At 36.7% G+C, this 12162-nt stretch overlaps 1 protein-coding gene across 5 annotated transcripts in view; it reads left to right on the top strand.

Moving 5' to 3' along the window:
• The window catches only part of PDE5A (phosphodiesterase 5A), a 134220-nt gene that overhangs the window by 10300 nt on the left and 111758 nt on the right, over positions 1-12162 (top strand). For all 5 annotated transcript variants that reach the window (XM_072810132.1, XM_072810133.1, XM_072810129.1 and 2 more), the window contains exon 2: positions 9731-10319. In XM_072810132.1, the coding sequence (XP_072666233.1) occupies positions 9731-10319 (589 nt within the window). The remainder of the gene's footprint in view (positions 1-9730; positions 10320-12162) is intronic.

Raw genomic sequence — 12162 nt, 5'->3', positions numbered from 1 at the left:
AAACTCTCAAATGACATTTTAAAATAGAATGGCTGAGTATTTAGGTACTAGGCCATCACAATTATATTTTTAGTATTAGAACACAAATACCTGAAGTACAGTATATTTTCAAAGAATTTTTATCCTTTGATAACATTGTTTTAGACAAGAGTACAAAACACATTAAACCAGTTGCTCTACAATTAGGTTTCATCTAATGGTATTTTTAACTTATGAGAGTTACCGTGTTTATATCACAATTTTACTTTGCCTTGTAAATTTTTCTTCTTTTTTCCTTAGTTTCTTAGATGCCAAGAAATATTCTATAAAACCTAGACAAAGCATTTTAATCATTTTCCCTTTCAAGGTATCTGGAATATTAAATACATATTTTAAAGCATTCCTGTCTTTTCCAAGATTCATTTTATAAGATGAGTGAGCACTTCAGCTTTTGTAGAAAGTAAATTTATTGTTACATGAAGTCCTTATGGACCCAGTTATCTGTGTGTGTGTGTGTGTGTGTGTGTTGCTGACCATATTTGAAATCCTATGTAACAGTTTACGTCCCTCTGTCCTGTCAGTAAGTTGTGTATTTCCTACTTAATATTTTTAGTTAGAAGGCATTTGGAGGAAACTGTGAGATGTCTAGATTAGTGGAAAATTTCTAGAACACAAACTATAAATTGTAATTTTCTTTCTGTAATATGTTTCTAATAATCTTGAGTGAAAATGAGGAATTGCAAAAGGTGGAAAAGTTTTGATTCTTAACAGAGTACATGCTTTACAGTTACCTTTCATTTTTTTTTCAGTGAGGATTACTGATCAACTTATAATGGTTTAGGAAGAAGATGAAGATACAAACTTAAACCTATTTAAATATCCATCAAAGGGTACAACTAGATTTGAACCATTAAATTAAGTCATTAAGTTAGTTGACTCTATCATTTTAAGAATGATACACTTTTCAGCTACTTAAACATATAAGTACATAGGGTTCACCCATGTTTATAGTTTTAAAGAAATAAACTGTTACAACTATTGTAAAAAGCAATGATAGATAATTCACCTTCTAAGCCTTGCCCTACCCCCAATTTTTTTGATCTTTTTTATCACGAATGAATGAATTTGGTCATCCCTCTGTGACTAAAGATGCAAAATGTCCAACTAGAAATATCCAGCTCAGCCTTTTCCTGCAGCAGCTGCTAGAAACCTGGTTTCCTGGCTTTTTGAGTGCATGAACTCATTTAATTTGTAGGGCGGGGCAGCCCAAGAGGCTCAGCGGTTTAGCGCCGCCTTTGGCCCAGGGCCTGATCTTGGAGAGGAGGGATCCAGTCCCGCCTCGGGCTCCCCGCATGGGGCCTGCTTCTCCCTCTCTCTCTCTCTGTCTCTCCCACTCCTCTCTCTCTCTCTCTCTCTCTCTCTCTCTCTCTCTCTCGGTCTCTCATAAATAAATACAAGTCTTTTAAAAAGTAGGGCGCGCCACCTACTTTGTAACACCATTTTGAAGGGTGCAGTGCTGGTAGTGTTAAAAAGAACTTCAGTGAAATCAAAATATGTTAAACATTAAACATAAACATAGATTTATGACACTGATTTTTATATCAAATTGCCATCTCTTGCGTAGTTTGGGCTGGAAGAGTCTTCCCTAAAGTAGAATATCAAGGTAATAAACTTCTGATTGGATCCACTATTTGAAAAGATTTGAAATTCAAAATTCAGGTCACGTTTATGACAATTCATGTCAAGTTTTTGACACCTGCCATTTGGCTTTATTTCTTATTATCTACTTAATATCAATCCTTGGGGCTCTTTGCTCAGTGTGGGAAAGGATCCCTTTGGGAGCCGGAGCAGCATATAAGGTATGAACAAGTTTGAAACTACAGATGGTGATCACATTGCGTTACCTGAGAGGAATAACTCCCAACAATGATTTTGGTACCCTTCAGGGTTTCTCTAGTTATTTTAAGACATATTGTAAAAGTTAAAAACAAACACAAAACTAAATTTAATTTACCCATTTTAAAAAGGTGTGTAATACAACTCATTTATGAGGTAAGAAATTCTTTGTGTCATAAAATAAGGAAGGTACAAGTGACTGGAGGATAATGAGGTGCATTTGGGTAAGAAGAGAGGGAATGATTTGAATGGGCTGTTAAACATTAGGATCTTATCATCGACTATAAATTCTTGGCACCAACTTTCACTGCATTCCCCTTGGCCATGGCTTTATTTCAAGTGTCTAGGGCCTGTTAGCTTTCATTAACAGCCTTACAAAGTGAAATCAACTCAAAGACTTCAAGAGGGCCGCCCTGCTTTTGATCCCTCCCAGGTTTGCAGGGCACTTAGCAAGGACATGCTTGTGCCCGAAAGTAGAGTCCCTAAGTTATTAGTGCTTGTGACACAGGGCAAAAATACCTTGCAGAACTTGTGTCTTTTTCCTTCTTTTTGCTCAGATGATTAGGATGCGACTTGTATAGAGTTATGATATGACTTTTATTTTTCTGGAGGAGGGGGAACTTCATAGGATCCTATAAAGAATGGCATCCTACAGTGTCTGCCTTGGCCAAGGACTTGGAGTCGTCAGGATACCTGTAGCCAGCCTATTTCCAGATGCTGTTAGCCCCCTCGGGCTGTGGGATTGTACACCAGGAACACCTCTTTCCCCTCATCCTTTCTCTGATTCTTAGAACCTCATGAGGAAATGAATAGCCACTGTTCCTTACCCCAGCCCTGCATCTCCACTGGAATGAGAGGTGAGGGTACAGGTGATCGCAAAATCTTAAATACATAGAGGAGATTTTGAAATGTCTCTGCAAGCATTTTCTAAGTTAACTCCTATATCAACCCTGCATGGTGAGTGGAGGAGTAGGGAGGTCCTTCTCCCATTTAAAAAAAGAGGAGGTGAAAAAAAAATAAAATAAAAAAAGAGGAGGTGGGGGCGCCTGGGTGGCTCTGGTTGAGCATCTGCCTTTGGCTCAGGTCATGATCCTGGGGTCCTGGGATCGAGTCCCTCATCATACTTATCCCTCTCCCTATGTTTCTACCTCTCTCTCTGTGTCTCTCATGAATAAATAAATAAAATCTTAAAAAAACAAAAGGAGTGGAGGGGCAAAAAGACATTGAGTTGACTGACCTAATGGTCACCTGCTGCCTGTTGATAAAGTAAGCCTTTATGGGCGGGTCTTTGTGGCCTGTTAAGACAGCTGCCCATGTTGACAACTGAAAGACTTAGTTGAGGCTAAATGGCTTAGCCTCACATCTATGTAGTCATATAGCTGGAACTAGAATTACCTTCTGATGGCCTGTTTGGTATTCTTGACTTTATATCCTGCTGAAGATAGCACTTTGGCCCTCGTCAAGAGGTCAGAACAGGTGGTTTAACCCTGTTACATGGAAGAGGAAGTTGAAACTCAGAGGAAGAAAATTGTTTGCTACTGGACATACAACTCATTAGTAGCAAATGCTTAGATGAGATTAGAATTTAGGATTCCCTAAAATTTAGCCTCTTGATGCTTTGTAGTCCCAAGAATTTTTAGTGGTTATTCAGTCTCTCTTTTATGAGTCCATTATAATTTGTTTTTTCCTGTATTAAATATATGGTGTAGTTTTGAGAGTAAAATGAAAGAACTTGGTTTAAAGAGGAATTTTATACTACAAATTATTAATCTATAAACTTTTGAAAAGTTCGGTTATTATACACAGGATCACAGTGCAGTAGTGTCCTTTGTGCTCTTTTGATGACAAAATTAGTGTAAGTGATTTGATAGCCTGGAACTCATTAGTATGCTGTATAGAAGCTACCTTTTCTTTGTTGTGTATCTGACAACAATTTCAGTTGGAGAAAAATAATATAGAATGACTGGCATAGTCAGAGGAAATACAGGATACTCAGTTAAATTTGAATTTCAGATACCACTTACACTAAAAAATTATTCATTGTTTATCTGAAATTCAATTTTAACTGGGTGTTCTGTATTTTTATTTGCTAAATCTAGCAACATGGAGAATGACTCTTCTCTTGAACACATTCATTATACATTTTTTTCAGTGCATTGTTTTAGATTTCTAAAACATGACCTGGTTTCAGAGAAACAGACATGGGATTCAGTCAGAATGTTTTCAGGACACTGTCCTTAAGACTCTTTATTCTCTGAGTCCTTTGAGACCATTTTTACCTCTGTGGTTTAATGTGCCATCATTTTATGATCTGAGTGCAAAAAATTAAGTTAGAGAATGTGTTATTGTAAGTTATCTTATTCTCTCTATGCCTTGTATGGTTGAATTTGAGTTTGGCTCTTTTGAATGTAGCTAGAAGTTACAGAGCACCTCCTTTGTGGTAAGCATTGATGTTCTGGAATTGTTTATATTCTTACAGGCCGTAGGACTTGAAAAAGGAGACCTAGATTTGATTCCTGATTTTGCTACCAAATAGAATGTCTTTGGCTCAGCCATTTAATTTAGCTTCATAATTTAGAAAGCAGGGTTGTTAATGCCTGCCTTACCAGGTTTAAATAAAATGGTGTCCCCCTTTTTTTCAGTATCATTCATGTGAGTACTTTTCAAAAATCCCACAAAATCAAGGAAGAGAAATGAAAAGAGAGATCCTATCCTAGGCCACAGAAGTGATTTGGCCAGTCAGAAGTATCATCTAGGTTTCTTGAATCCCATCAGGTACTTTTTACCCCTATATCTGTTCATAGTCATCTTTTCCATCTTTATTCATTTATATGCATTTACATTTACTTCACGTGATGGCAAAATCCAAAATATAAATTAACTCCTGAACACAACATAAACCTCAATTTTGGAAGAGTGATCACTGAATAGTATGCCTGGAGGTGCTCATTACTATATCTCTGGTCCCCAGCATAGTGCCTGACACATCAGATCTTTACCTTATGAGAATAATTCCTTCTATAAAAAATAAAGATATTTAAACATAAATGCAATTAAAATGAAAAAAATGAGTGGAAAGGTTTTGATTGGAACTTTATCATGAAAATGGAACCACAGAATATGAAAGTAATTTAATCTTATCCTAGATTTAATACAATTTAGATTATAATGAAAATTCCATGCTCACTGTTAGAATAAACGGTTTTGACAAAAATGATTCCATAACCAATTAACTTTACTTCTTCATGTTTGACTTTTTTTTTTAAAGATTTTATTTTTCTTTATTCTTGAGAAACATAGAGAAACTGGCAGAGATATAGGCAGAGCGAGAAGCAGCTTCCCTGTGGGGAGCCTAATGCAGGACTTGATCCCAGGACCTTGGGATCATGTCCCAAGCCAAAGGCAGATGCTCAACCACTGAGCCACCCAGGCGTCCCCTTCGTGTTTGACTTTTACAGCAGGATTATAGAGACTTCTGTTGTTTCTTTTTTTGTTTTTTTTTTCTTTTTTTTTTTTAATTTTTATTTATGATAGTCACACAGAGAGAGCGAGAGAGGCAGAGACACAGGCAGAGGGAGAAACAGGCTCCATGCACTGGGAGCCCGATGTGGGACTCGATCCCGGGTCTCCAGGATCGCGCCCTGGGCCAAAGGCAGGCGCTAAACCGCTGCGCCACCCAGGGATCCCCTGTTTTTTTTTTTCAAAAAATAATTTTCAAATTAGTATCTGAAGATTTCATCTGTTTTTTCAAGGACGCTTCTTAATCTTGAGTATAATTATTTAAATAAAATTCTCTTTTCAAGTATCTGTTATGTCATTATCTTTGTTGATTCTTTCTTGATTTGTAAGCTGTCTTTAATTGGGCGTGGCCCTAAATTGTCAGTGGCTTTGTGTAATATTGTAATGTAATTGCAAACAATTGTAATGTATTGTGATGGTTCTCCAACATTACCTTTGACTTACCTCTAGAAATTCTGTATCCTACATAAGCATTTTAATTTTGATTTGCAGGTTATTTGTATACAGAAATTGAAGTATTTAAAAATTATCAGAGGAGGCTAGATTATTTTAAAAGGAAAGGCCCACTTCTTATAGTCACATAGGTCATATACTGGAAAACTTGCAAGGAATGTCTAAGGAGAGAGAGGTGTAAGAAATGATTTGATTTAATTTGTGGGTTGGTTCCTATGTGAGTGTTTCTAAGTGATAAGGTATGTTTTCCTACGTAAGCATATAACTACAGGGACTCAGATAATCAATAATGTGGTCATGAGAAATCCCTTCCCTCATGAGTGGTGGTGAATAAAAATTGTTGATTGAATGAGCGAATATACTAGATCCGCTTTCCTGTATAATTTAACACTGAGTTCATCCCTCCAAGAAAATAATTCAAAACAAAACAGTTGTGAGACAAATATAGTAATGAAAACCATATAACAGAATTTTTAAGTCCTGGCTCCATTTAAGACATATAGTAGGCCCTGCAGGTTATATGAGGATAAATTAAACATAGTTAGTTATGAGGCTTACATCCAAGAGGTGATAAATATTTATAGTTAAACCGCAGTGCTGATTTTATGCAACAGATATACCAGCGTTCAGATAATCAAAGACTGCTGTCCCTTTTGTTGTAGTTCATTTAGGAGCCTTATTTATTGATCCATTCACTTCACTCAAAAATTATTTGTTGTAGACACACTATGAGACAGGCATTTTCTCAGCACGGGAACAGGGCAGACCGGCAGCTCTGATGAAATTTACATCTGGTTGGAGGAGACAGACAATAAAACAACAGATCAACTAATAAGAATTTAGGTGCTGTGAAGTGAGACCATCATGTGTCAAAGGCCACTTTAGGCGGCACGATCAGGGAAGACCTGTCTGGGTAGAGATGCAGAAGCTGTGATCAGCCAGATGAAGGTGAGGGGAGAACATTCCAGACTGAGGACAGTTAGAGCTTGGTGTGCTTGAGGAGCACCAGGGAGGCCAGCCTGGGCAAGTGGAACAATGGTAGGGGATTGAAAGAGTTTGAGTTTTATTCTTTAGTCACTGAGACACCAAGTAGCATAATTATGATGTTAAGATATACTTTGTTTAAAGATTCCTCAGGCTGCTATGGAGATAATGGATTGAAAGGGGGCAAGTATAATACAGAGAGACCAGTGAGGAGGCTATAGCCATAGTGGACTTAGACCAGGATGTAATGTAAGAGATAGAAATGACCAGATTGGGATACAAGCTTTGGGGAGTCACATAGATGGGGCTTGGCTTGGATGTGAGATTTGAAGGAAACAAATTTAGAATTATTCCTAGATGTTGATTTGAGTAACTAGGGAGATGATAATGCTTTTATTAATATAAGGAAAACTGGCAGGCAGTGAGATTGTAGTAATCTGAGTATCATTAGGAATTCTGCTTTTTTTAAAAAAAAAGGAATTCTGTTTTTGCCATTTTAAGTTGTCTGTTTAGATATCTACGTGGGCTTGTCAAGTAGGTGTTTTGATTTAAAAAAAAGTTGATCAGCATTTTCCAATAAGAAGATAAGAAATCATTTGACTAAATTTTAGGTTGGTAGCTGAAATAATTCAAATGCCCATTTTTATATTGATTTAGCAATTTAAGCTACATCTACATATCTTTAAATCACATAAAATATATTAATTTAGATATAGTGCTTTTTTTTCTGTCTACATCTTACAAAACAATTTTATTCAGAAACTTCCTGTACATTTTTTCTTTTCTTTCTTTCTTTCTTTCTTTTTTTTTTTTTTTTTTAAGTTTATGAGAGAATGAGAAGCAGAGACACAGGCAGAGGGAGAAGCAGGCTCCCTGCTGGGAAGCCCAATGTGGGACTCGATCTCGGGTCTCCAGGACACGTTCTGGGCTGAAGGCAGTGTTAAACCACTGAGCCACCTGGGCTGCCCTCCTATGCATTTTTGACAGCTTCACAGGCATTTTTGACATCAGTGTCTTTGGCACCACTACTGCAATTTGGGGGGGGGGGTGGTTATGGAAGTGTTTCTCCTTAAAGGGGTCTTTGAAAGGCTTTTTTTTTTTTTTTTTTGAAAGGCTTTTATATCTGTATCCAGCACTTGAAATTCTGTGGTCATCCTGATAATATCTGTGTTATTATTTTTTTTACCCATTCCATTCTAGACTGGTACTATTTCAGAATAATAGATATTTACCAAATAATACATTGTTCTTCAAAATAAAATGATCAAGAGAATATCTCAAAAATGGAAAACTTAGTAAAGATTCAGAAATAAAGCAGCCTCTTCTTTTTTCCCTCTGTATTCTTCTTTTTTCACTTAATAAATTATGGAGATTTAATAAGTTATGGAAATTTATTAAGTGAAATAACTATTTTTCAATGTCTGCCTTGTATTCCATTGTATAAATGTGTCATTATGTATTTAACCAGCCTTCCAGTTGTGGTATAGGTAGCTTACTATCTTTGCTATAACAAATAGTGCTATAGGAAATATGCTGGTACTTCTTTTGCCACATGTGTAAAACTTCTGGAACAAAGGATAAATGCATTTAAAAGATGGTTAGATGTTGCCTGTTTACCCTCCATCAAGGTGGTAACAATTTTTACTACCGACAAAAAGATTGAAGAATGCCTGTATATAAATACTCTCGAAAATAGTGCATAGTCCAGCTCTTTTTGTCCTGGCCTTTTAGTGAAAATAATCAATATGTCCTTATAGAGTGGGGATTGCATTGCTTTTATCATGGGCAGATTCTTTTAAACATTGTTAGTGTTAGCAAGTTTCTGTCTTTTGGAGGTAAATTTGAATTTTGGGAAAAGTCAAATTTTATGCATAAGAGTTACTAAGTTAGCTGTTACTCTAGGATTTTTTGTGTTTACTTTTTTTTTTTTTGGTTTTGGTTTTGGTTTTATGTGTTTGAGAGAAGGGCTTAGTGAAGAAGAAGATCTAACTTTTGGAGAAAACTAATATCCTCTTTTTACCTTATGAATTTTCGTTGAAGTTAGTTTCAAAAGAAGAGCTCCAAAAATGTTTGAAGTAACGCACTATCCATTGATATGAAACATTTTTCCAAATGGAATCATTTGAATTGAACAGTCATTTTGATGTGTATAATCTGATGTTTGTTTGAAAAAAATCATGCACCGTGAAGCCTTCAACTCAATGGATCTCTTTCACATAATTTAAATAATTTAAATTTGCTTGGACTAAATTTTTAAAATTAGCTATTGCTTACTTTTTAATTTTCTTCCTTTATACCAGGAGTAGATGATCTAGAAGAGATCATTTGTACCATTATTGAACAAGCATTATTAGTATACTATTTACAGAATCTATAATCTTTCAATATACCAGATCAAATTGTTTATATTTTCCCTTTTCTAAATCTAATCTGTATATTAGTAATATAGATAAAATTATCTAACATTTAGCATATTAGCTAACCAAATTTGATGAATATTTGTTTTAAATTTTCAAATATTTAAGTTCAAAACAAGTTGTGCGTTTTAAACAGTGAGTTAATTTTTATATTTATGTTTTCTTAAGACTGTGGTCAAATTTAGTGTCTTTTATGCAAACTGCTTTTCAAAGAAGCAGACTTGATGCTTTATGCATTGTAAATCAGATATCTGAAAATATGTTTATAGGCATCAGACTTTATTATAATGTTAATTGAAGCAATTGTTCTTTACAGTTTTCCAAAATATAATTGTCTGAAATAAACCATCTTGTTTTTAATTTCCGTGAAAAAATGAATTATTGTCTAAGCAGTTTGCTGTGAGAGAATTGTTAGCAGCTTTCAGAGAGAGATAGCACCTTTCTTTCTTAACTATTTAGTATGTCTTCATTCTGTTCTGCAGAGAAATGGTCAATGCCTGGTTCGCTGAGAGAGTCCACACCATCCCTGTGTGTAAAGAAGGCATCAGAGGCCACGCAGAATCTTGCTCTTGCTCCTCGCAGCAGAGTTCCCGTGCAGACAGCAGTGCGCCTGGCACACCAACCAGGAAAATCTCTGCCTCTGAATTTGACCGGCCTCTTAGACCCATTGTCGTCAAAGATTCTGAGGGTACTGTGAGCTTCCTCGCTGACTCAGAAAAGAAGAAACAGATGCCTCTAACCCCCCCAAGGTTTGATAATGATGAAGGGGACCAGTGCTCGAGACTCTTGGAATTAGTGAAAGATATTTCTAGTCATTTGGATGTCACAGCCTTATGTCATAAAATTTTCTTGCATATTCATGGACTTATCTCCGCTGATCGCTATTCCCTGTTTCTTGTCTGTGAGGACAGCTCCAATGACAAGTTTCTTATCAGCCGCCTGTTTGATGTTGCAGAAGGTTCAACACTGGAAGAAGCTTCAAATAACTGTATCCGCTTAGAATGGAACAAAGGCATTGTGGGACATGTGGCAGCACTTGGTGAGCCCTTGAACATCAAAGATGCTTATGAGGTAAATAGGGATCACTGAGACGGGTGAGTGGGGTGAGGAGAGAAACGGGGTGGAACGTTGGACACTTGATGTGAATCGTGGGCGATGTTTCAAACTGAGATGTAATAGGATCACTGAAAGGTAGTAATTTGCATACTTAGTTAAAACTGGTATGTATGGGAAGAACTTTTTTTTGTTTTGGGGGGAAGAACTTTTCCATCTTTTATTTATTCATTAAGAAATTTTATTTTATTTTATTTACTTATTTATTTAGGAGAGAGAGAGAACAGGAAGAAGGAGAGGGAAGGGGCAAGAATCTCAAGCCGATTCTGTGCTGAGCACGGAGCCCCACTCAGGGCTCGATCCCATGACCTCGACATCATGACCTGAGCCCAGACCAAGAGTCTGACACTTAACTGAGCAACCCAGGCACCCCGGAACTTTCCCCGCTTTTAAATGCCAGAGTTTCTTTACTGGTGGTTGAGTCTCTATGGGTTATAGAGAAATCTTGTCCTTTTTAAAATTTTTTAAAAGATTTTATTCATTTATTCATGAGAGACACAGAGAGAGGCAGAGACAAAGGCAGAGGGAGGGGCAGTCTCCTCATGGGAAGCCCGATGCGGGACTCGATCCTGAAACTCTGGAGTCACTCCCGGAGCCGAAGGTAGATGCCCAACCGCTGAGCCACCCCGGTGTCCCTGTCTTGTTTTTCTCCTTATGATAATTTAACATAGTTCATCTCATAGTTGTATTCTCTTCTTTTTTTTCCTCCCGAGTATACATATCCTTATCTATGTTATATCCACATGAAATTCTGGGGATATTAGTGAGATTCTAAAACACTTGATCCAAAAACTGTCAAAAAACCAAACCAGTAGTGTTTTTACATTCATTTGAAGCCCCATTGACACCAAGATCTGATTTTCTTTCTTTTCATCCTTTCTTTGATTTATTTTATTAGACAAAAAATATATGTCTTCAAAAAATTGTAATTGTTGCTGTAAAATATTTAAGCAGGGATATTGGACATTCTTCCACTTTTGCTGCAATTGTATATGGGTCTTTAATTATGGACTTAAAGATTATACTATATGATTCTTCAAATTTCCCATTTAAAATGATCTTTTTTATTAATAGAATTATGGTTTTTAAACAGAGCATGTGAATTGAATGACACTTTGTTTATCAGGTATTTTCTAACACCTTGATAGAACAGTTGGCCTAGCGACCTTCTCTATGGTACGCTCTCAGTGCTCTGTGGTGATCCTGGCTTGCAACTCCTCTGTGTGATTTGAGGGGTCATTGCTGTCTTATTCACCCCTGTATTCCTGATGCTTAATACAAGGCCTGGCACATAGTCAAGTCTTAATAAATATTGATTGAGTGAAAATTATATAGAAGATAAGATAGATAAGAAGCATAGAAAGCATATCATAATAGATATGCTTATAATAGAAAAATGTGGTAGGTTCAGGGATGTAGGAGATGACATTACTTGGGGAGCAGAGAAATGTTTCTTTGAGGAAGGAATGCTTGATATGGATCCTGGAAAATAGTTAGGATTTGAATAGATTGTGTGCAAGGTGAGATCCAGATGTAAAGAGAAGTTGAAAGAACCCACCATGTGGTGCTTGAATGGACATGTGTGGGTAATAGTGTAGACATTGAGGTGTTATGGGGACAGAGCCCGGAAATTACTGGATTCTTGGATGCCAGGCTGAAGGATATGTCTGCGGTCCAGAGCCATGAGGAATAATTGAAGGTGGTTAGATTATGGTGGTTAGATTAAGGTCGTTATGATTCAGACTGATTTACCAGGATGAACTTTACAGTGGTCGTAAAATGAAAAATACTAGAAGCTAGG

Source organism: Canis lupus, chromosome 33 (assembly GCF_048164855.1).
Source record: "Canis lupus baileyi chromosome 33, mCanLup2.hap1, whole genome shotgun sequence".
Lineage (NCBI taxonomy): Eukaryota > Metazoa > Chordata > Mammalia > Carnivora > Canidae > Canis > Canis lupus.
This window is presented reverse-complemented; position numbering and strand designations above follow the sequence as displayed.